Here is a 26,849-nt window from a genome sequence, read left to right as displayed (position 1 = left end):
TCTAGTAATTCTAAGTACAAGTTGTTTGTGACGTAAATGGATCTCCAAGGATTACATTTTCCAACCGGAATTTAGTTTGTGCAGTAGCATACGTGAAAGCAGTTGGACATAATTATGTATTGTATGTGTAAAAAAAAAAAAAAAAATTAAATATGAGAGAGATGGGTACATTGTAATACTAAGTTTTTTTTTTTTTATTTACTACTACTTGATGTTCTTGTGTGTAGATTTACAAATGGTGTGTCTTTTGCTAGATGATGGTACATTGGTGTCTTTAAGTGCACCTTGAAATAAATAGACCCTACAAAGTGTAACTTTTCACCTATAGATTGCGCTAGCCAATTGTCTAGGGAAAGTATACACCAGGTAATATATTATCTAAAATTATCCATACTCTTAGCTGGCATAGAGATAAAAAAAACTAGAACATAGCTGTTTTGCAAGACATGGCAATTTAAAATGGGACAGCTGTATGTATTGTGTAATTTGCATTAAAACCAATAGACCTTTATTCAGTCTTTCAACTAGCATAGCTCTTCTGTGAGCATACTTGGGCACAATAGAAGGAAGTTATTAATAATCTATTATGTTTCACACACCCCTCCCCCCATTTATTTAATCTACTACTGAATGCCTAAAATCATTGTATTTTATTTGTTTAAACTGATTTTCTATCACAGAGGCACAGAATCATTTGTCAAGGTTATATATGAAATGCACAGCATTGTAAGTACATGCAATACAATAGCGATCTGCAGAATGCAGAGGAAATTAAAATGCTTGTCCATATGTATTTTTTTGCAGGAATGGAATGTTATGAAGTACGTGATTTGGATGATAAAGGCAAAATGAAACCATTCTGTAAAATCCACTTTGCTTTTTCTTTACCGTTATCCTTTGTTGCATGGCGGCTGTTTGTGTGATACCCAGAAAAATGTGTAACTAGCACTCGGCAGAATGTACGTTGTTTCTCAGTGCAGCGAATGATTAATGCACATGTGATACAGCTTCATGGCATTGGCTACTTCTCAAATTTTTATAGCCTTCTCTGGAAATGAGATGGTTGTAGAATGAGCCAAAGTTGCCCACAGCAGGCTGTTTCCCTGCCAGGTTGTGTGGAGGCAACTGTAAAACTCTAGAATTTTGGATTAATTCAACAAGAAAGAGGTATTGGTGTTGAATGACTGCTTATGATTGATATACTATAATCTAACCATGCAAACTACTGGGGAAATAGGTAGACATTGCAGCAGTTAAAAGCTGGAGCCCAAATTACCAACCTGTATCCCTTTGCCTCTGAACTTGCTCTTCCCTCGCCTGCTCACCTTCTTCAATTCTCGTCCCCGGGCCCAATGCATTTTTGTCTTTTAACTGATCTGCCCTCACTTAAATATTTAATGGTTTCCATAGAGCAAAATCCAAAGAGCAGGTATATCTTCTCATCTTCCTCAATCTATCTGCTTTATTCAGTACTGTTTACCGCAGTACCGTTTACCGCTCACCCATGGTTCCTCCACACTTTGTGTGTTGACATCAAAACACCTCACAAGTGCTGAGCATTTGTCTGTTTATTTGTCACTAAGGGTCCTGGTGGAGCCCGGCTCATGCCCCTGTTGATTTTTTGTTTGCTGCTGATGATCACCTCTACTATCACTCAGGGCTCCTATCCTATCTTTCCCAACCATTCTTTTCTATATCATACAGTATGCTATCAAATCATCAACTATATTCCCCCTTTCAGTAGAGATATATTCTCTCTCCCCTCTCTCTCCTCTCTCCTGTTGTATCTTTGTATAATCCTTAACTGTTTATTTTGGCATTTGGAAAACATCCCAAGTGTTCTAAAATTAAATATCTGGGAGCTAGAAGTTAATGCTTAGAATAGCTGATCCTCATATCTCCATCATTTAATCTCTGTAGCCTGCTGAACCAATTGCTTTGTAAACCATGCCTGCTTGTGTTATTCTGTTCTGTGTTATCTTCCAATTTGATAAGACGGAAATCCTTATCTACACCTTTGCTAAGGTTTTATGTCTCTGCTGTACAGAGCAGACAGTTTAACAAGCTGTAAAAGACAGGTGTTAGATAGCAGTGCTGGTCTGGGAATATCTGAGATGTTGGAAGGGAGAATGATCTCACAAAGCTATCAGCTCCGTTCTCTCTTTACAATTTCTAACTTGTAACCGTGTACCTGTGACAAAACAATTCTCATTTATGGTGAAGCTAATTTATATTTGTCACCTACATACACAGCCAGGTTGTTCTGCGCACACATGCATATACTACTGTAATGAGTATTTTGACTAGCGAACCTTAGCTTCCATTGGTGCCTTGGCTAACAAACCCTTCTGTAAAATAAACACACATTTTTTATTTACTGCTGCGTTTTCAGCTTTTTAAACTCTTGCTTTTATCCATCTTATTGTTGCCTTTGGGTATAGCTGCTGAAGCAAATTCAAGCTATTGTCAGCTATCATTTCCTTTTAATTATAAGAGCGTTTAGCTGTCCAACTTGCTCCCTAGAAATAGCTAAATGTTGTTGCATCTGCTTCTTAATGGTATAAAAACAGTGAACTGACCTTCCAAAAAAAAAAAAACCCCCACTGACAGATGCAGTCTCATAAGGCTTGGCTAACCCATAGATAGTCATCCTTGTTTATGTTTTAACAATGCTATGAATTAATTGTAACAACCTTTTATCGTAGCTGGAAAACAGAGCAAATAGAAATTACCCAATGCATTTTCTACCAGCTTCCCTCAATGTAAATTCTTTTAAACATTTTCTCCTGTTACCCGTATGGAAAATGAAAATTATACTAGAGAACTGGGAGCTCTTGGGCTATTTATGGGCATATGCATATGCATGAAATACTCATATCGTTGTACAATTGCAATTCTTGTTGTTTGTTCAGATAAAGCAGATACAAAATATTGACTTCCTCTCAAGACGCTGATCTATTAAGATGTCTCTGGATCTGAAACATCAATATTTTGAATCTACTTTTTTCCTGCATAAAATATTAGTGTTGTCAAAACCTGGGGTTATTATATTTTTGTCATGTTTTAATTTCATATAGTGAAATATTGCAGTCACAGAAAATCCAATACCACACAAAGGCCTCCGACCTAGTGCTTACAATCCACACCAGTCTATTAGTCCAGTATTTTAAGGTAGATCACAACTGGGGTGCCCAGCCTAGTTTAATCAAGACTGTCTCCCTTAATCACCAATTGATCCTACATGTGTTTGATACAGTACTGCCAAGTTTTTGAGGTTCCAGTATCATAAACCTATGGAATGTTCAGTAAAAAAAAAAAAAAAAAGAAGAAGAAGAAGAAAATAGTTTAATGCATAACAGGAAAAATAATTTTCAGTAATGACTAGAAATTATATATACGATAACTCTATCAATCTTTTATATAATATAAAATACTAATTTATAATATAATACTATGTATAGATATTTTCAGACAGTACTTGTAGCCATCTTCGCATTCAATTCTGAATGTGATTTAATATCAACTATACCACCTTAAGGGAAAATGTAATATTATATTGTTCCTTCATTAAAAAAAAACCCATCAAATTGACGAAGCTTATTTTTTGATCATGGTAAAGAATAGCCTGAACATCCTGTTTATGTAACAATTAAGTTAGGGAACATTTTATTTTGCTGTCGTTAAATTGAATTGTAAGTACAAAAATATTATTTTTGTTCCATGCTGATGGGTTATAATGTTACACAGAGTTATGCAGTCAGAAGAACAGCGTATCTGGCATTTTGCCAGCAGTGTTACACAACAGACAAATGCTGATTTTCAATGTGTGAGACCGCGCCCCACTCACACCCCCTTCTGCCATTGGCTGGAAAGAGCAAGCCTTTTTGTTGCCCAAGACCCATGACTGTGTTTCACGTCAATGAGATGTTTTGGCTGCAATTTGATCCTCAATGTGACTTTCCGTGATGCTGACAATCCGTCATAGCAATGTTAGCTTTTTAAAGCAAGTGTGCATAGGTGCGCAATATAATGTGTAATACATTTAGTAACCAAAAAACGTTAGGAATTGTGTGATGTCAACATTTAATATATTTAGAATATATATATATATATTACAGCTTACGCCATTACATCTTATTTGAACAAACTTGTTAAAGAGCGTATAATTTTGCTGACACCCTGATTATTGCAGAATGCAAATTAAAGTACTCTGTGAGTAATATACATTCAACCAAAATTAGATAAATAAAACACCTGACCTACATAGTTCTGTCTTGATGCAGCAGCTGCCCTCTAATTCCATGTCGGTTGACGGGCTTTCCACATATATGCACAGGGTGAACCCTGAATTCCCTGAGCCAGTGCTGGAGCTCACCGGAATCGGTTATATCGGGTACATGGAGATGTGTTCAGTCAACACACACCTCTTGCACGATATCCAGCGAGAGGATAGGCAAATCCATTTATGGGAAGTTCTATAGAATCCCTTCCCATACATTTGCAAAATGGACTACACAAAAATGTTTATTGAAATGCATGTGATGGCATTGCAACCAGTGAAAAGATTCTCTGAATTTTACCATCCAGTTGGTTTTCTATAGTGATCAAAACACTTTGCACCAGGATTGATCTTATACATGAATGCATATGAAGTAGATATGAAAATAATATTAAAAAAAAAACTAATAAAAATCCGCCTGCTTACTTTGGATGATGATCTAATTGCAGTAAAGCCCCAAGTGTACATTTTATATGTAGGAAGCATAAATTAATGGAACCAAACACTGATTGTTTTTGTACATTTTTACTTACATTTATTCCCATGGAGCCATCAAACATCTGTTACATTTGACATGTTACGGATCTCAGTCGTTTTCAGTAAAATTATCTTACTTCAGTCATTTAGGGGTAGTTTATATGTATTGGGGGAAATAAACACATACATTGAGTGGCGATAATCTCTAAGATAAATAGCCTTCATTATTTGTTTTTAACTTAAATTACTTTAATATGCTTTTTTTTTAAGCTGTCACACATTCCACTGCCCCTTTTAACTTTTCTCTATTTTAAATGTTTGTTTATACTTAAACATGATTTTTTTTATTTTTTTTTTTTAAATATCTTTTTCATTCTTCTTTTTCTAGATCTTGCACTGCTGAAGCTGAGAAGGAAAGTGGTGGTAAGTGTACTCTGCTGAATGGGGAGTCCATCTCCAGTCTTTGAGGGTTATAAACATAACTGCATGATTCATAACTCACCGCTTAGTAACGCACAGCAGCGCGTTCTGGACTAGACCTCAAGCAACAGGTCCAGGGTTTTTTTTTTCCCCTCCCCCCTGGTACCAGATAGTAAACCAATATTTACCACGCATGACTGTCCCTTAAAGATTCTATTTACATTTACTTGTGCCAAGGATCTCCGCTAGAACAACCACAGTATTTGGTAAACTTGCCTAATGCGTTTGTTCTGTTAATGTCGCCATACATTACATGACTTCTGTTTACATTAGAATGGTTTTCTTTCTGTTCTTGCGCCATACAGAATGTTGGTCTTTTGATTACACAATTTTATTATGCTAACGTTCAAAATGCCCTGTGCTATATTTCAGTAAACTCAACACTTTATAAGATATCTTTGTCTAGACATATGTTTTTTGTGTATTTTGTGTTTATAATACAGAGAACAGTACTAGAATGATTTTTTTAAATAAATACAATATTAAACTATGCTATTAGGAATCCTCTTATTATATTTTTGTATAGCACCAACAGATTCTGCTGTGCTGTACAATGAGTATGTACAGCATCAGAGACCGAATGTAGGGAGGGCTCAGCCTAAAGGGGACCCTGATAAACCCTGATATCAAAGGGTTATTGTCATCGAAGTTGACACTATGTTCTCTTATGTATATGCATTTCATATTGGGCAATTCCTGAAGACTTGTCATACACTTTGCTGCCATTTTTAACTCAAGTAGTGGGTCTGATGGATCATACCATTTACACCAACCCTTGTTTTTTTGCAGAAACATTAGAGTATCTCCATCAAAGATTGCCCATTTCACGTATTGCGCACAAACCACATTTTGCTGTGTGTGCGGTTTTTCAATTTTGTCTGTTTTCTGGTATGTCGTTTAATATGGCTTCAAACCCTGTGAGAACACGGCCTTCAAACCCATGAACGTCTTTCACACATTTCGTTATGTGGAGCCTTTTAACCATAAACACACTTTATTATTTAAACCTGTGTAATCAATTTAAAGATCTGTCACTTCTTTCAAATCGGTGCACTGAATTAAATTTCGAAAATTAACAGTACAGTTATATCCCTGATGCTTATTTTTTATGTTTTAAACAAATTCTCCATTACATTCTGCACTATATTATTTTCTTAAACTTTTGGTTTGGGGGCGATGAAATGGGTTTTGATTTTATAGTGGGAGGATACTGACGAGGAAATGTACCCACCGGGACAAAATACTTGGTTGTAATATTATGTTTTGGTGGTCGTTTCGGGCCGCCCCACTTAGGAGTGAATAAGGAGGTAATAAAGTTAGGATTCCGATTGCTGTTTGGTTCAGTCAGTTTTAGGGTAGTTCAGAAGATATTTTCAATGCAGCAAATTGATTTTATATTTGGTAGGTTTGCCACCTTCTTGCCCTGTGGCAAACATTTTAAACATTACCTTCCTTAAAACCTGAAGCAATGGGTAGCTTTTAAAAGTGCTAAAAGCCATAAAGGCGGCAGTTGCCCTTTTTAACAGACCGCCAGGCAACAAGCAGGGTTTGTAATTATTCAACAAAAACGGTTTAGTTTATATGTGAATAAACAACTCCACACAAAACGGTTTTATAAATAACCTGCCAAAGCAAAGATTTTGCTTGTAAAAACAGAAAAAAAAAATACTAGTGTCGTAGGAGTCCAAATTGTTCTCAAAATACAATTCATCCGGCAGACTGCATTAGCTCCTGCCTGTAGATCCCCTGCCTTGATGTAATGAAACAATAAGTATCGCGGTTCCCAGCACACATAGGACTGCAAACATCAACTTGCAGCATTTTATTCCTGTAACTATCTTTATGTCCAAAAATTTATATCTTAAACTAACGTTGAAAAAAGAAACCAGGAAGCAAGGGTTCTGTGAGTATTATTAAAATCGCTTTACCCTCTCATGATACCTTTTTTTTATTATTATTATTTTTTTTTTTTGCAAAGTTCATACACCTCATTCAGCGTATCGGTCTACTATATAATACTTTTATGCAATCCTTAGAACCTTTTATGTATGTGTCCTGCAGCCAAGCCGAATGCGTTCATGCAGCAGACATAGCTGTGATCTCCCGTGACTCCAGAATTCCACAGACCGCTCCTAAAACTGTCACAAACCAGATTTGTGGGCATCTATTAAAATAGGATACAGTAGCTTAATGATGCTTCTCCTCTCTCCAAGCCAGCCATAAAGCATTATTTTTCCTTTTTTTCCCCCTCTCTTTGTTACATTATTGTTTCTGTGATCCACAAACAGCAATAGTCTCACAAAACTGTAACGTTATCCCAAAATCATGTCGGGTGTCATTTTATCTTTAGATAAGGCGGGTAGTAGTGCTGTAGAAAATCATTTATTGGAAACCTGCCTATGCTTTTTATTTTTTCCCTCCCTGTCCCTAATTAAATTGTGTATTTTATAGGATAGTGTGATTTTCTGTAGAAAGCACAGTCTGTACTAATGCCTTTTTTTTAACCGAGAGCCCAAGGGAAGAGCAAACAGCCACTCTAATTGTGGCCCAGTGGATCCATCTCCAGCTATCATCAATCTGCCTTTTTATTTTATAACTTTTTATATACCTTTTTTTATAAAAAGAAGGAATAAATGCGCAGAACAAGAAAGTATTGATGATGTATTTTTAATAACGGCCAAACAGGAAGTTGCATAGGAGTACATGCTGTTAGCCATTTCTTTCTTCTATTTTATGTATTTTTAACTTAGAAAAGAAAATGAGATACTTATTGATTTACGCTTTTGTTTCTCAAAAACGTAGGCATTTATTGAGAAAAGACAGATTTTATCTTAACCCCAAAGTAAAGAATTCACAAATAAAGGAATGTACGAACCTAGCTGCTGTGACTCCCATGAACCCCAGCCATCTTGTCTGCAGATGCTTGGGTGTCAGAGGTTGTCTTTCCTTGCCTGCGATTAATATAGCATATTTTATTACTGTGTTGTTCTGGAAAACACACTAAAGGTTACCCATTTCTATATATGTTTCAAGATTGGCAGCGTATTGTGTGACAGGATCCACTGAAAGGTATAATGAAGGCATAGTTGCAAAAGGTACCGTTTGCCAATTGCAAATCCAAGCGAGACAAGTAAACCTTAATAAATCACCCGTTTCCGACCTGTCTAAGTGCCGCACAAGGGAATATTGCGATGCAGTTTTCACAAGAGCAGGAAGAAAAGTATGTCTGTTAATCACTTTCATGGCCGCTGTAATAAATGAGGCTGTCTCACTCATTCTGACAACTGTATAATGTGCATGTGCCACCCATAACCTTGCAAAGCTTGACTAGTTAAGGGCATTTTCCATTTTCGATCCCTTTTTTTGGTCTTAGCTTTGCTAAATGACTTCGCTCTGGCCCTCCTTTAATAATGGAAACTGTAACTGTGTAATGGAGAATTAATGATGTGCATCATAGAATGTGATGCATTTAACTTCAATGTAATGGTTTCAGATGCAGGGACAGCCAGCGTAGGCACTACTGAAATCCATTAAAATGACAATGGTCACGTTTCAGATTATCCCTAATCGTAATACTAGAACTATATGTAATTATCATGCCTCTTTCACCTTAAATATTTCTAATACATGTTATTTTTCTGTTTTGCTGTATGGAAGAGCTGCCATCTTGCTGACACTCTTAGTACAGCTTTACCAAGTAGACTCTACCGGTTACAACTCAAACTACTTGGGCTTCTCAGATGTGACTGTTTAAACATTATATATATATATATATATATATATATATATATATATATATATTGTTTGTTTTTTTTGTGTCATTAAATGTGTCCTCCATTATAGACTGGATTTTGAGTTTTTATGGTATGACTCCATTTGGCTTCTGTTGACAATGGAAGAAAATCCCCCCTACTCCACGTCTGCGCTGCCTGCAAACTCTACCATAGTCCAGGGGTTCGAACCAATAAAGGGAGAGGAAACTTTGTGCAATTGAATGTCCTAAGTAAAGTATTCAATGGTCAGGAGGAGGGTGCTTTTGATAACTAAAGAAAGCAACGGTATATTACAATATCAGAAGATAAGCTTTGACGCAAATCTTATCTTCTGATATTGAATGCAAGGTCATTAAACACATGCTTGTATGGACAACTGTTTTCGTACCAGGTTGAGGTGAGCAGTAAGGTTTGATCACTAAATCTGGAGCTCATTTCAAGCCTTGCTATCACTATGGAATGCATTATAAAGGGCAAACCCCAGTGCCTTTATCGTTCAAGAAGGGCTGTGCTGGCCCGGCATAATGTATTAATAGGGTTAGTTCCTGGAAGAATTCTCAGTTTTAACAATGCGTTATGCAGGTTCAGCTCTTGTTGCATGAGAAGCTTACCACTTTGGTTCCATCATAATGTACTTGGAAGCTCCTCCAATTGACAGAGTATGCTAAGGTTCTTCAGTGAGCTAAGAGTTAATGAACATTTATGGTTGACAAATGTGTATTTATATATTTTATTGATTTATATAATGGCATCATGTGCCACAGACCTGTACGATTGGTAAACGGGGAAATAACAGGTACTTACAGAAAAAGGTGTTAAGGTCACTGCTGAAAGCGAGCTTTACTCCCAATGATGTTTAATTTATGTTAACATTGCTTGCTGTATATTGATATAACTGTCTGGAACTGCATTTTTTATTAGCAAAAATATAAGCTAGTGTTTTTACTATTTTAAAGGGCAAAATGTAGGCTGAGCCGAGTGGAAACCATTATCTTTATTTTAGTACTAAGTTCTTTTTCCTCCCCTCCAATTGTAAAGGTTACACACATGGTCACGGTTTGCTAAAAAAGCTGATTATATAGATTGACGGCTATGGGTGGATGTTGGATTTATAACTAAAGGGTACATGAACAGATCCAACAATTTTGTGGTTAAAAAAAAAAAAATATATATATTTATATATTTTTTTAGTTTCAATCCCAAACCAGCCAGACCATCCGCCTTCATCCATTATTCTGTCAGATAGGTATGACAAGTGTGAAATTGGTCTTTGCTTATTTTATCTGACTTGTAAAAATAAACAAAATGCATTCGTCCTTAAAAAAAATAAATAACATTATTTGGTTTCCTGCCGTTTTTATGGAGAACAAAAATAAAAATTTTATAGAAGTAAAAATCATTCTCGTTTTAAAACAATATTAACACAGTGTGTATTCTGATCTCATGCTGGGCTAATTGAACTGGTGAGTTTGTTGTCTGCGGTTTATGTCTAATGCTGGCCAAAGGCACTGGCGGTTATGGACAGGCTTTGTTGAAACAGGCCACAGTAGACATGGTTATTGTGCGTAAATCTTTTTATTAATATATATATATATATATATATATATATATATATATATTTCTTTCTTTGCCAAAAGCCAAACTCATATACAACAGTGTACCTAGAGGAATTGATGCTGTTTTGAAGGCAAAGGGTGGTCACACCAAATATTGATATTATTTCGATTTTTCTTCTATTTACTTACTTTGCATTTTTTTAAATAATAAAAATAAGTTAAGATTGAAAGCAATCTTACATCACAGCTTTTTTTTTTCACACCGCCTCAAACTTTTGCATGGTACTGTAAATGATATACACGCTTCTTTTCCAAGGGTCGATAAACTATTATTTTCAAGATGGCCCTTTGTCAGGCCAACTGAGAGATCCTAAAGATATGTATTGTTGAGAAATATCTTTAAAGGGGCAAACATACCTTTTCCCACCTTTAAGCTAAACGACCTGGGTTTCACATGTTGTTTCACATGGGCATGAAAGTTTGACAAGTGTTCTTCTCAATACTTAAAGGTGCTCAGTCATGCACCAGCCTCGAAGATTAATGAAACCTGATTCCATATTTATTTTGTTTTGGCTTTTGTATCTTGAAGTTTGCAAATTGTATGCATATTAAGCCTTTTTTTTGTTTTATATTTTTCATTGTAGGTGTGGCACGGCGAGAGAAGAAATACAGAGTCCAGCCTGGCTTTGGAGACCGACGTGGAGGAGTTATTAGTGCTCGAACATACTTTTACGCGGATGAAGCAAAATGTGACCATCATATGGAAACATTTCTCAGATGTATTGAAGCCTCAGGTACGCTTGGGACACCTCAGACCTTAGTAAGGAGACTTCTAATATTTCTATCCACCAAGACGAAGGTTACGTTTTAAAGGACAATTGTAGTTGTAAATGTGGTGCAATCCCCATAGCAACCAATGGAATGTCCCTAGACTAGATTTTCTTTTTATACGTCCGCTTCTAAGTTTTGCTATGCACTTAGTTGGAAAATAGCACAGTGTGTGGTGATCATTGCGTTGCTGTCAAATCTTTACTAAATATTCTCGCAGACTCAAAAGTAGTATTAAAAAAATGTAGATCTGATTTAGTCATTGGCTTGTATATCATAAAAAGGTCCATCAGAGCATACATTTCTGCCAGAGGGTAGTTTTCTTTAGCAAATCTTTCCTTGACAGTTTACAATAAGATTAGGATGTAATTTATTTAAATATGATGTTCCACTGTGATAATGTACACTCTGTGGCTCAATGGGCAGATTTATTTGATCATGAATTCCAGGTGGTATTTATTTGTTCCGCGAAATGTTTCCCACTTGAAATTAATTTGGATACAGTATGTTTTTTTTTTTCTGTATGCAATTAAAGTGTAAGGATTTTTTCTTGTTTGATATGCCATTGGATTTTCTTTATGAAAGGAGTGGACTATTTCTGTTGTATTCTGCAAAGAGGAGAACCATCTTTTAATAACATCCAGAGGCACTAAGGGTATCAATAACTAGGGAGTTAAACTTTCTAGCTCTGTAATATTCTGAGGGGTCAACCCTAGTGAGCTTCTCCTGCAAGAAAGGCAGGCTGGCCCTGCATAATGCATAGTTAAATTGGTGGGATGGCTTTCATAAAGTTTTTGCCAAATTAGCTGTGCAGACTCGTCCCTTGCTGTGGGGCAAGGTGACTGTGGTTGGACTTAATTGTTAAGGGGAAATCTTCAATAAACCTGGGAAATCTTCAATAAACCTGCAAAATCCTGAACTAGTGCCTACACCCATACTTGATGAAGCACACTGCAGGTCAACAAGGATTTTTATTGCGGTGTGATTTGCCCCAACGTTCTTGTGGGAAGGTATTGGGTTTCCCCCTGGGTGTATAATGTTGCTTTTTAGTGATATTAATTATTATTTTATTAAAATTGACAGGTGGCAGTTCTGAAGATGGTTTTTCCGCCATTAAGCTTACAGCATTAGGACGGCCCCAGTTTTTGGTAAGGTTTCAGTCCAGATATGGTTATTTTCTGTTTCATTTTTATTTTGTTGTGAATTCCGTTCACCTTTAGCACTGTGTATTTAAGAAAGAACCAAAAACAATAATACGATAGCCAAACATTATTTTACACAAAAGGATTTTGAATAATAAAGCAATTAGCTAGTTGATGTAATGAAGACGCGGAAAATCGGCTTGCAACGTTCTGCTATTGACATCCTTATTGAGCTTGTAATTTAAGTGACTCGCAGTGTGTTCCTTGCCTTTGGTACATAAGTCAATGTCACTTTAGACCAGGCTGATTTAATACACAGAGGAAAACCACAGTGGTTATTTGCATACGCTGTGTTATATAACCCTCTGATGTTGCTGAATTCAGCTGTGACTGATCCTGTATCCATAAACCGAATCACACACCAGTACAAATTTCACATTAGCGAGGTTACTCAGCCACAACAGTATCTTCAGTATACTGGAGATGCGTCTTTGTGCATCTCTGTCACTCCAGCTATCTCATGGATTACAGCTCCTGTCATGTTCAGCCTGAAGGCTCTGGTAGTCACTGTTAGCATGAGTTGTATCTGGAACTCCAGAGTCCACATGTTGGCTCTACCTCTTTTATACAGTACAATGTTGTTTGTGGTTTGTTCACATTATGTCACAACTCTTTTCTCGTAGTCAAATTTAAATTAATGGCCCACATGCACCAATTACTTTCACAAGCTTTGTCATGGCCACTGATTTCCTTCTCCAGTTTCCCACCATAGTACCATCTATTCTGTGTCAACAGACTGCAAGACTAATTGACTGAAAACATTAAATCAAAACTCTTATCGATGTTAATGGGGTTTATCGACTAAAGCTTGGGTTGGCAAGAGAGTTTGCTTGAGGGTTGTGGTTTAAACTTCTTGAATTTACTGTGTATCATAAAGGGCAGCCCCTGGCTAATTGTTGTACAAAGAAGATAGAGCGGTCCCTACATAATGAATAGTTCAGTCGATTAATTTGAGAAATCTCACAGATTCATATATGCTTTATAATGGGCCATTTAAGCTCTGCTTTAAACTGAAATACAACAAAGTTGGGTCAGGAGATAAAACGGCAACTCTCCAGCAAGATCAACCCCAGCTTCCTTTTTTTAAGGCATTAACCCTAAATTTGACGCAAGCAGATGCTACTGGCTGTATGTATAATGCTTATCTGAGAATCCGTGGACATAGTGACCATGTTACTAGTAAAAGCATTTTAGTACTAGTATGGAATCCTCACTCCTGACTCTGCACCTGGGATTAGCAGAAATGGTAGGTTGGTAGGCAATTGCCATCCAGCACCCAGGTTCTTAGTTGGGCAGGCAAGGGGTCGAGTATTAATAACATCTATCCACAGCAACATTTATTGTTCTGCTCAAAAAAGAGCAACACTTGCCTTTGGCTCTGAATTTAAATGCTGCAGCATACAGCAAGATACTCTTCTGCAATTAAATGTTTATTGGATTAAGAGGATCCGAGTATGCAACCGAGTTCTGTAGCCTTTTTGTTTTCACTCTGTCATAGATTTGGAATTAGGAAAACAACTGTTGCAATATAAACTAACAGGTCTGCTGTTTGTTTCTATATGCAGGATGCTGTGTTCAATCATGGTCTGAATTAATGGGCCAGTTTTACCCTGTAGCAATCAATGTAATTTACCATTTCCATTAAAATACAATTTGGCTTAAATTAGCTGTTTAATTCACTGTCTTTTTGTTGCCTACACATAATATAGCAGTTGTTCTCACTTTTTTGGAAGTATGGTTATCATTTTAAAGCATATTAAAGCCATTAATACAGAACACTCATGGTTTGGCTTTGTATGAGGAGTTGTAGCTTGATCGCAAAATCAGCGAGATGGTGCATATCACAGTATTAAACTTATTTTTCTTTCATTCTTATTTCAGTTACAGTTTTCAGAAGTCCTTATGAAATGGAAAGGTTTCTTCCACCAGCTCGCTGCAGACCAAGGCAAGGGCGGACTAGCTGCTGTTGAAATTGAACTGGAAGTGGAAAAACTCCAGGTAGGAAGATAAAAAGATAGAATGTGATGAAAGTCATTCATTGCATAAAGTTAGACCTACAGTCAAACCCACGATAAACACTCTTATTGCACTTCATGTAGCATATGTTAGCTGCAAGGGTGGCATGTCCTTCATCCACCTAGATTTATGGCATGGAAGCTAAATTGTAATGGATCTATGCCAAGCAGAACCATTGCAAAAAATGTATTGAACGACCCTCAATGACTACAAGTTCCACCATATTCTACAGTGGTGTTCTGTGAGGTTATACGGGCAAAGATGGATTTAAACAGAAGGTGCAGCTTGTGTTGGGCCCTAGGATAAACTTAATAGCTCCATGCCAGTATTCCAGAGAAAATGAAGAATGGCTTCCTTCTCCCATTTCCTGGCTTGTTTTTTCTAAAAGAATAAGCCTGGAAACAGGACAGGGCTTACTTTCATGGTGGATTTAAAATGGTGGATTTAATGTCCTGATTGATCACTGGTTGACGTTGACGTTTACATGGTGCAGTGCCTTCACAATGTATATCTACAGCCTTCGATTACACTTTGGTAATTTGGACAAGAGGACAAATGGTGCCAAGGTTGTGTGCTTACAGGGCTTTTTTGCATCCCTGTTTTATTTCGTTTTTTTGTTTACAAAGTAATTATAGAGTAAAGAGACAAAATTAGGTAGGAGAGAAACAGAAACGCAGCACATTCAGAGAAAAGAAGTGCGCATGCATTTTTAATAAGATGGAAATAAGTTACTTTAACTGTGATTGAATCTTTCTAGGAAAGTCAATTACACTGATTAGTTTGTTTCAAGGTCTCCTCTAAAGTAGCCTGCAATGCCTAAAATGTCTAAAATGAGAAGCACAGAAAAACTAGAGAGTAATTGTCTGTTTGTAGCACAGCTTCTAGAACACGGAAAAACATATTTTATTTAGCATAAGCTAAATAATTCCTTTATTAAAGGACCAGTGCCATCTTTTTAGAACTATTCGGCCCATCTAATTTGCCCATCGTTCCTAAAGTATAGCAGCAAACCTTAATCATTTATTGGTCTTATCTTAGATTCAGGATAGTTGGATCCCTATCCCATGCATGATTAAACGTCTTCACTGTTTACATATATCACTTTTGCCTGGAGTCCTATCTACTATCCTCTGTGTAAAGTTAAACTTCCTTACTTAACAGCTAAACCTTTGGCCGTCTAGTTTTAGGTTATGACCTCTTGTTCTAACAGTTCTCCTCCCTTTTCCTCCTGTACTTTGTTAAACCCCTTTAGATATTTACACGGTAAAATGACTAGTCTTATTTTAGTAAAACTCCATTAGTGCAATCTGTCTGGCTCATCTACATTTGATGCAAATCACATTCTGCATCTGCATTAAGTATGATGCATAATTCAGGAAGATGTAGAAGGTACCATTTCCTCAAAGCTGGATCAAGCAATTAATGAGCTATTTGAACCTGAAACCTTGTTAAACACATCAGTATTTTTGTTGTGACCTAAACTGAGGTACTTGGTTCCACAGAATAAAGCATAGCTTGCCATGTTCATACGAAGAGTGCTCCTCAGTCTTAGTTCACACTGAGTGCTAACTGACCTAGTCGCTTGGAGAGATAAGCTTATCATGGTGACATTGAGTGCGTATCGTTTGGCTCCGATTTGGTTTGGTTGACAGCAGTATATGAGTGTACATCAGTTTGGCTGAGAGTGGGCAATGTGTTTTAGTTTGGCTAATGGTGGTCAGTATGAGTGTGCATCAGTTGATTAGTCTCATAAACTTCCTCTTCATTGGTAAACCCAAGGCGGGATTCCGTCCGGTAAAGGATGGTGGATTTCAGGCCCTGCTAGCCATAAATGTTTTAACCAACATCGCTATAAATGATACAGAAGAAGGGGTCAGGTCTAATAGATACATTGTGGAGAATGTACCTTAGATGTAGTGAGTAGGATATGCTTCACAACCTTTCTTTTTTTAATAGGTTTTCATTTAATAATCATGATAGAGACAGAACATTTACTTATATATTACTCTTCCACAGCTGCAGAAGCAAATCACTCTGAACGCTATACATATTTTTTTTATTCTCAGGACAGCTTGGTGAAACTCGGGATTGCTACCAAGGATGAATGCCATAATTGGTTTACTGGAGAAAATCTTGGGCTATCGGGGTATGTTTCATAACAAAAATATCATTTCAGCTGTTATTTTATTTACGCATATGTGCGTTTTACCAATTTTCAGTATGAAATCTATTTGAAATTGAAAGTAGTCATTACCTCGAAGAGACTACAATTGTATTTTCATTTTTTGCTGCAGCAAACATTGTGATGTGTTGCAGATGACTAATAAAGCTTGTTTTTAGTTTAACTGTTTTTTCCCTTTGGTAAAATTATAACATACTTTATTTTTTCTCTTCCTTATTAAGCTGTACACGGAGAGTTAAGTAAGCAAAAAGTTACATTTTGAACAGTTTTACATTTCAAACGAAAAATGTCTGATATACAGGTTTCTGAACCTTGATGGCATGTAAAGTGTTTCAAATTCATAATGTTGGCTTTGTTGACTATGATCCAATTGCGGTTTTTGCTCTTCTTGCTAAATGCTAATAAGACACCAAGCAGCTCGGAATGGACAAACTGCTTTCTGGCAACTTTGAAAAAGGTCAGAAAAACATTGGTCCTTTAAATAAAAAAATATGTAATATTATTGTAGCCAACTTTAATTGATGAATGTCACCTTATATATATTTTTTAATACAAATGCACAGAGGGTTTAGGCAGAATCCTCTGTACACTTTTGACGCATTCCACTGCTCCTTGCTTAAAGGGTTTGCCTTTGGATGAATGCATTTCCTGCTTGCAATGCACATGCACAGGATGCTTACTGCCAGATTAACCACTGGTTCAAGAGAGCGCAATTAAATTAGAGGGCTTTCTTGCCGGTGATTGGCTGCATCTAGCGACCAACACTTGTGCGAAATGTAGACAGCAGAGTAGCGGCGGTGTTTTCACCAGGTCTGTGTGTGTGTATGTGTGTGTGTGTATATATATATATATGTATATATGTATATATTATTACAGTCATATTACAGTCATATGGTTTTTTGTTTCTTTGCCAGGGCATTCAACTCTCCCTTTTAACAATACATTTTGGTGTATTTCTATATAATATTTAGTTCAGTTTTTTTATGGCTTCATGAACCATTAAATGCTAGAGTTCTGAGTAGCCTGTAGCAGTCATCACATTATCTCAGAACACTAGTTTACTTTCTGCATGCTTTTCCAAGCATGCCTTTTGGGAGATCCAAATAGCTTTTTTTTTGTGTGTTTTATTTGAAGTGTTTAATGGGGTTAAAGTTTCTGGCTCTGTAAGCACCTTTGCAAATTCAGTAGAACAGTTTTAGCAGTGTGGTTAGCGGTACACACTAGAATTTGCAAAGTATTTACTGCAAACCATGCACATATCAAATATTCAATCATATTGATCAGAGTTGCCAGCGCCATGGTTCTGTGTGTGTGTTTTTGTGAATTACTTTGTTTTTTTTTCTCCTATTAAAGTTGCATACATATGTCGACATATGTAAATGCACTTATGCCTTTGATTGGAAACTATGTGTGGCCTTAGATGTTGGGCTCTTCTCCCTGAACTTGTACTGCAGCCCTTAACATAAGTACATGACAGGTTTAACCGATATCCTTTCCAATGTGATTACATATTTCTGAGTAATACTCTTTAAAGGGACAGTTTATTGTCCCTGTCAGCTCCACTAAAAATTAATATGATTTAAAGAACTCTGAGTACTTTAATATTGATCTTACCTAAGATCTTCCTCCTCCTTGGTCTGACGATTCCTGCCATTGATTGTCTACTTGAAGCACCCAATCAGTGGAAGGAAGGTGGTTCCATAGAAATCAATAGGAGCGCTTTTGGTGAATGCACATGGGGTCCGAACATATATATTCAGAAATTCTCAGCTGGGAGAGTCCCAATCAGATCAAATGTATGTTTACTGTGCTGTACTGGGGGTAAAAAGGCAAAGTTTATTATAAAATGTCTCCAATAGGTGCCATGAAGACCACCATGGTTCGCAGACCTGTTGTATTAAATGCGTTGTGACTTATGTAAAGTCATAACTATTCTCAACACAACTGCAAATAACGTGCTGGGGTTATTATTATTATAAATATTTATTATTAGATTATTGTTACTAGTTTTACATCCCGGCTTATCTGAATTAATTTAAATAAGTTATATTTCCAGTAATCAAATAAACTTATTTTATATTATAATAATCTCTGTTATAATAATAATAATGTATTTAAATATTTTAGATTTTAGTCATGTAAACCCTGGTCCCCAATTATAATACAGTTGAAGGTGTCTCAGTACTTCAGTGCAGTTTAAGCAAAGTTTTGACGTTTTTACACTTTAATTTATATATTCCATAAACATCTGTGCTTCTAACTTGCAGTTATGACAGATGGTGTAATCAAGAATGATATGAAGGTGCACATAACTACGGAGTGTATTTATATACTGGTAACAAGCTAAAAAAAAAAAAAATCACTACTTTTTTTCTGGTAATAGAAAAGAGTCCCAAAGTAGATGCAGCAATCTGATCAAGGTCACTTTGGGTCATCTGTATTCATCAATATTCTAGTACTTTCATGGCGCAGGCCCCTGTTTGAATATGTGTAGTGTTTCTCTCCCTACAGTGCTTCTCTCCTTTAAGTGAGTTTTATTAGCTTGCTTGATAATATTGTTTAGCTAATACATGCATTGTGTAGTTTTTATAGGTCATTTCATTGATTTTTACAGCAATGATTACTAAAATAGATGTTCATGACCCTGCTATCAACTCCAATGTATCATACCAAAGTAATGGCTACTATATTTTTGCCATTATTCCAACGTAAATGTCTGTCATGCTACGCACCAAAGGGTACAGTTAGGGAGGAAATATTGCATTGAGATTCCTTTTTTTGCAGTGTTTTCTGAAGTGGTAAAGCTGTCATATTAAATGTTGAGTTCCACAGAAATACCATTATATCAGGTAGACATGAAGCTTATTGCAGTTCTGTCCGTGGGAACAGTCATAAAAACGTGTGTTACTTTTTATATTATGTTGATGGTGATGGATTTTACGCTTAGGTGTCTACAAAGTTACTGTTTAAGGAAAAGAGAGCACTTTACTGATCCACACTATTGCATCTCAAAACCAACAGAGCATCAATGGAAGATGTGACAATATTAAGTAAAACAAAAATGTATTTTAACGTGTGAATGCAGGGTTCATTACTTAGGAATATGTCTTAAATAGTCCAAAGGAATGTGTAGTTTTCCCTGTTAACTGGCCCTGTGGCAAGATTTTTGAGGGCCCTAAGTAAAAAATATGTATTGGCCCCATCTTTGAAACAAGTAATGAAAAGAATAATTTTAAATAAATTGAGAAACACGATATTTATAATCACATATTTTCTGAAACAAAAATGCATTGTATTGTATGGGGAATCCATGTATAACATCTCTGTAGGTCTCGACCGTTATCCTCTGTAGTGGTCCTTTTCATCAGTGTAGCCTAAGCAGCTGGTGAATCTGCTTGTACATTATTACATTACCTTTGTAAGGATCCATTAAAAGCTTCGACATAGATGGCAAACAGCAGACTTTAACAAAAAGAACCCTTCTGTACAGAAAAAAATGCTTTGCATGGAAGTAGCAGTAACTATAGCATATCAGGGAGTGAGGTTCTTCAAGGGTAGTAAGTTGTACCTGTTCCCATGACATTCATTGCAGCTGCATTTTCAAGTAGAGGAATGTTTGTGTATGCAATTAATAGAATAACACAGGCATTGTATACATTAACTGAGGATATGTCCTCCATCTTAGTTCCTCTAGGCCAGGGGCATCCAACCTGCGGCCCTCCAGCTGCTGCAGGACTAAATATCCCATCCTCCTCAGCCAGCCTCTTAGCTGTAAGAGCATTGTGGGAGATGTAGTCCTGCAGCAGCTGGAGGACCGCAGGTTGGACGCCCCTGCTCTAGGCTCCTGCTTTTTGATGATCCACCTACTGCACATCATGTTGGCCAAATGCCTGGATTCTCATTACCAGGGTCACCTGTAGCTCAGCAATTGAATTACCTTCTTGATATATTTACCTGCTGCTGCTGTTACTCTGTTTAAAATGTTTTATATAACCTACAACTCTCATAGTGACATATAGCCTACACTTTACTAAGTAGGAATAACCTCATCTATTTATACCTCTGTGTCTCTTGGGGCTAAAATCGTGACTGCTTCCTCCCTAGCACTGACAGATCCTAAGCGAACAGAATGACATAAGTCACACTTCATCCTAGATCTGTTAGCTGTTTTCACGCCATAGTAAAATAAATGGGGGAGGGGTATTAACTCTTTTAGCACAGAAGGGTTGATGCTTTTGTGTCTACCATTTAGAAGGTTAATGTAATAATGAATTCAGTAGTATTATTAGTGTTTTAAGACCTCCTTTTAAGTAAAATTTAGAAACTAGCTTCTTTTAGGAGTTATCCCTAGAGATCAACGTAAGAAAAAAATATGTAGCCTGTTAAAAGTCTTTAGTTAACGCTTTTAGAAGGCATGATTAGTTGACTCCACGTATTTGTCCATTTTAAATATTTCTGATATTCACAAAAACCAGAGCGATCCAGAAGTGATCTGGGATATGCATGCACATGCTGTCATTTCAAACCATTAACTACTTTTTCACCCTCTCAAACGCACACATTGCATGTCCTACATTTACATTGCCGTCGCGTTATTGAGAAAAGAGTTTAGCCACTTGAGGAGTAAAATATGTACTCCGAAAGCGAATCTCAACATTAACAATGCGGCTTTTTTTCTTTCTTTCTAGTGGTTCTCCAAATGCATAATGGTTTTTCCTACTCAAATTGAGATCCCTTTTAAAAATAAACTATAATCAGAAAAGGCCTAGGGAGTATTTATCAAAGGACTGTGTTTTCTGCCTGGTAATGCAGCTTAAACATGATTAACTTGTCTGTGGGTACTAAGCCTGTTTCCGTTCTGCCAGCTATACAATGTGAAAGATATTTTATTTTAATTCATAAATCATACTTCGCACATGTATATGTCTGTGTGTGATGGTGTGTTTGTGTGTTAACATTGTTAAATACAACAAGTTAGATTGTATATTTCAGATTAGAATCTGCCAAGCACTGCCGTAGGAATGTAGTTTTAACCCTACAGGCTCTGTTCCCTGTACCTATATTTTGAGTTCCCCTGTTAACAAAATTTTAAATAAAATGCTAACACACTTAAATGCCCTATAGGAAAAAGATGTGATGATAGTGTCTTCTTTTAAAGCCATCTGTGACCACAAAGGAAAAAACCTAATGTTCTACAAATTAGAGTGGTCTTGTGGGCAGTTGCCGTCTGCCTCTCTATGCAAGGACTTGTAGTCTTGCTGCTCATAGCATCTGCAAAACATTTAATAAATGGCTCAAGCTTAGGAGGGGTTTGGTCTTATCTTAAGTAATTTCTTCCCTTTGAGTAAGTGTTTTTTTTTTTCTTTTTGTTTAGGACAGTGGATTTGTTGGACTGGAACAGCTTAATTGACAGCAAAACCAAGATCTCCAAACTCCTGCTTGTACCAAACTTGCAGGTATTTTGAAAAGTGCTTCCCTAGAGTAAATCGATGAAATATTAAAAATGATGAGATAATGCAGAAGTCGAAAGTAAAATCCAAATTCTTATAAACTTTTTATAACACATCAACATATATTAATACTGTATCTATTTAATTCACACTGGAGTCCATTTTGTAGTACATTTAATTTTTTTCTTAGAAGACCATAAACAAGAGTCTGGTTGTTCTCTCCTATCTGTAGCTTCTTTTCTTGGTTATAGGGGGACTGCTATAGCACAGGCAGCGTACTTAACATACACATTTTTATCTAGCACCATGCAATAACAGTCGCTCTAATACCATACATCTAAACATACATGCACTCTCTCTTTATCCAGCTTCTCCTCTCCATGCCCCCCATGCTACTAACCATAGGCTCATCCCTGACTCTCTAACGCTGACACACACTCATGCTAACACCTTACATTAAATTAACACTCATACGCTAATAAACATGGATACAAAACCACAGCTTGCACACACTCATAACACTATACATATGCAGTTATCCCTCCTTTGCTCTCCCCATCCCTCTTATCTTGTGCAGAGCCCTGTCTTCACTGCAGCACACACAGTGTGTGAGCTGCCACCCTACTAATGCAGTCACTTAATGTGCATTATGTGGCCCCAATAAGCATGTCTGTTATTGGGGCATCTGGGTGTTGTGCCATCTGCCTTAATGCTGCCCTGAAATCAGCTCAACTTGTGTACTCATCTCAACTTGTGTACTCATCTCAACTTGTGTACTCATCTCAACATGTATACTCAACTCAGCTCAACTTGTGTACTAATTTTAGTGGAAGGTCAATTTATATGCAAGTGAGCCAACACGCATGTCATGGCTGAATTCTAATTTCTCGGAACACCGAATGCATACGGTGAAATTAACCATGTGTACATGAATGCTTAGATAAAAAGGGGCTGTGCATGTAAAATTATATGTATTATTCAATTATTAGTACTGCAGTGGTTCACGTACCACACTGAACTACTATAAACTTGCTGTAATCCTAAACGTTATGGAAATCCTAATCCGCTAGCAGGAATTCCAAAGGTTGCTTTTGTTTTGGCATTTTTTTTCTGTTATTTTATGCTCATACTGGTTAATTTAATAACTATTTTATTCATGTTGTGTTTCTACCCACTTAGAAGCATACATTCTTGTGCGCAGAGTAGATTTGTTTGAAAATCTGTATGTCATTATATTACTATTCCATTAGCTTCCACTACAGTGCAACCTATTTCACATCTGTCATTCGTTCTCTCATTGCTCATAATCTTGCTACCCTGCAGCTTCAGAACTGTATCAATTCTTGGCATATTTCTAACAAAATGTATTGGAACAAGATATGAAGCAAAACAAAATCTTTTGAGACTTGCCACCTGCACAATGTGTGAAATTTGTGGCTTTGCTTTTATTACCAGCATGCTAAGGAATCAAGAGCCTTCTGTATAGAAATCTCGTGTAAGTAAACTATGCCACCACCTGGCTGACGGCAAGAAGTTCTCCTACAGCCAGATTGTAGATCATTAGGAAACAAATGTGTTCTAAAATAATTATTCACACTGCATGAGCCTGTTTGTGCCAAGACGGCATTGACATCTGAATTTGTAGGGGGTTTAATCTCCGTTGCCTGAATTTTATAGTGTGATGCCCGTTTCCCTCCTTCCGTTAAAGGGACCCTCCCTTGTTCCAGGAAGCCCCCAAAACAATAATTGCTAGGAAAATTCAAAAATAAAAACCTCTTTTATGGAGAAGCTGCAGAGCTGAGCACGCTCGTACGAACGTGTCTCCTGTACAAAAAAATGGGGATAGGGGCACAAAGGGACAAATGGATTTGGGTGGATTCCATGTAAATTTAAAAGGGCCCCTCAAATTTCATTATTATTTTAGTATCGCTTGACATTTTTGATGCACAAAGTACAATTATATAAATATATATATATATATATATATATATTATATATACATTTTTTTGTTTTTTCTCCCTAAACGTTTGCTAATTCACTGATCCACCGGGATATGTTTGCAACATTTCGAAGATTTTTATTCACACCTTTTATTTTTTTTATTCAAAAAAATATTGCTGTGCACGTATACAGTAAAATAACAAACAATGTTATACGGTGACTCGATGTTTAGTGGCTTCCACAAATTTTGAGATTGTTACTCATTTATACAAGGCCCCAGTTTTGTACCTTTCTTTATTGCTGTTCAAATAAAATGAAACTTTATTTTGTGTTTGTTTCCAGAGTGGCCAACTAGAACCCCTTCTTTCTAGATTCACAGAGGAAGAAGACATGCAGATGAAAAGAATGCTACAGAGGATGGACGTTCTTGCAAAGGTTAGGAATGCAAACTCTTTTGTGTTACCGTAAATTACTGTGTGTGTGAATTTAATCTATATGTAGATGCTCATTAATAGAAACTCACAATTTATAGATGCTGACAGAGATGGCAAAACACCACTCATAAAAATTGCAAAAAAAACCTACAATTTCAAGCATCTACAATCGTTCTTAAAACACAAAATATGTGTCCATGGAGATCTGTGTATATCAGTTGACGGATAAAATGCAGGCTGCAGGGGAATTTTGATGGAGGCAGCTCATAATACAGCCATAGACAGACAGAATCACTTAACCTGACTATACGGTCCTGTTTCTAAAAAGTTTTGGACTTACTTTGACCATACTTTCTTTATAGACAACATAGAATATTATATGTGGTTGTTGGGTGCCTTAGTCCCACAGTATTAACAAGATGTGTACATTTAAATATCATTGAGGTGGGAGTAAATTGATAGTCTATATTATGTATTTTATAAATGTAACTGAAATGTAATCAATGTCGTTTTCTGGTCTGTAAAGAGTAAAATGTGCAGAAACTGCGAACAAAAACATGTCAAATAATTCTACACATTTTCATTATGCAATCACATTGTACATGCACAATGATGTGGGCACCCCTCCCAATTATTGCGTTTAGGTGTTTCAGCTACACTCATTGCTAACAGGTGTATAAAATCAATTACATGGGCATGTAATCTCCATATACAGCTCAGTGACTTTAAACGCGGCACTGTCATAAGAAGCTGTCTTAAGCCAGTTTGTGAAATTTCTTCCTTGCTGTAAGTGCTGTTATTGTGAATGGGAAGTGTTTAGGAGTAACCGCTCAGCCATGAAGTGGTTGACCCCACGCTCACTCACAGAGCGGAAAAGTGTAGGACGAATCCAGGTTTGGCAGACGCCAGGAAAATGCTACCTACTGGAATGTATGGTGCCTACTTTAAAGTTTGGAGGAGGAGATATAATGGTCTGGGGCTGGAATGTCCAACGTGGGATAGGATGTTCAAAAAGCTGATATATGTGTGATGGTAAGATGCCCACATACTTTCGGTAATATTGTGTATAAACATGCCGTTCTGGAACAAATAGTTCTCTATCCTTACACATGTACGTTATGGATGTTATTTAGGTAAGTTAACACTTTGAGAGTCGGGCAACATTTTTCCTTATGGGATGTAAGGATAGTTTTTAAAAAATGTAGCTATAGTTATATTAAGGTGACAACCTTATACACCGCGTATAGTTAATTTATGTTTTCCCTGATAATATTCAGGTCAAGTTAAGCTATTTATAGATACCTGGTATAAGGCAAACCGCGCATCAGATCACATAATATTGTCACGTTTCACCATGCGCTAGCTGGACTTATCCAAAACCTTGCCATTCATTTTCATGTTTCCAGCCACTAGTGGCCGCCCTTGCCACTCAGGCCAATTACCAGGTCCAGCTGCAGTTGCTTACCTAATCAAGTCAGCCTTTATAACCTGCCCAGCCCTGCAGTCTGGGCCTTGACATTGTAATGTTTGAGGACTACCTGTTTGGTTCCTGATTTGTTCCAGTACCTTGCCTTGTTCCAGTACCTTGCCTTGTTCCAGTACCTTGCCTTGTTCCAGTACCTTGCCTTGTTCCAGTACCTTGCCGTGTTCCAGTACCTTGCCGTGTTCCAGTACCTTGCCGTGTTCCAGTACCTTGCCGTGTTCCAGTACCTTGCCGTGTTCCAGTACCTTGCCGTGTTCCAGTACCTTGCCGTGTTCCAGTACCTTGCCTTGCTCCAGTACCTTGCCTTGCTCCAGTACCTGCCTTGTTCCTGAGTTGCGGCCTGCGCCCCACTAAGTGGACTCCCAAGTAGAGTACCCTGCAAGTGGGCAACCTGCCGTGTGCCCTGCAAGTGGGCAACCTGCCGTGTTCCTGAGTTGCGGCCTGCGCCCCACTAGTGGACTCCCAAGTAGAGTACCCTGCAAGTGGGCAACCTGCCGTGTGCCCTGCAAGTGGGCAACCTGCCGTGTGCCCTGGAAGAGGGCTTCTAGCCGTGCAGTGTGCCCTGGAAGAGGGCTTCTAGCCGTGCTGTGTGCCCTGGAAGAGGGCTTCTAGTCGTGTGCCCCACAAGTGGGCTTCTAGTCGTGTGCCCCGCAAGTGGGCTTCCAGCCGTGTGCCCCGCAAGTGGGCTTCCAGCCGTGTGCCCCGCAAGTGGGCTTCCAGCCGTGTGCCCCGCAAGTGGGTTTATCTG

General features: G+C 37.4%; 1 protein-coding gene across 1 annotated transcript in view; it reads left to right on the top strand.

The window, feature by feature from the left end:
- PRODH (proline dehydrogenase 1) overlaps nucleotides 1-26,849 on the top strand; it is a 49,456-nt gene that overhangs the window by 8,339 nt on the left and 14,268 nt on the right. Inside the window, exons 3-9 of the mRNA XM_053469722.1 lie at nucleotides 5,145-5,179; nucleotides 11,210-11,359; nucleotides 12,477-12,541; nucleotides 14,477-14,593; nucleotides 16,678-16,757; nucleotides 22,168-22,249; nucleotides 24,527-24,619. Coding sequence (XP_053325697.1) covers nucleotides 5,145-5,179; nucleotides 11,210-11,359; nucleotides 12,477-12,541; nucleotides 14,477-14,593; nucleotides 16,678-16,757; nucleotides 22,168-22,249; nucleotides 24,527-24,619 — 622 coding nt within the window. The remainder of the gene's footprint in view (nucleotides 1-5,144; nucleotides 5,180-11,209; nucleotides 11,360-12,476; nucleotides 12,542-14,476; nucleotides 14,594-16,677; nucleotides 16,758-22,167; nucleotides 22,250-24,526; nucleotides 24,620-26,849) is intronic.

This window comes from Spea bombifrons, chromosome 1, assembly GCF_027358695.1.
Source record: "Spea bombifrons isolate aSpeBom1 chromosome 1, aSpeBom1.2.pri, whole genome shotgun sequence".
Lineage (NCBI taxonomy): Eukaryota > Metazoa > Chordata > Amphibia > Anura > Pelobatidae > Spea > Spea bombifrons.
Note: the sequence above shows the minus strand (reverse complement) of the source record. Positions and strands in the feature narration are given on the sequence as shown.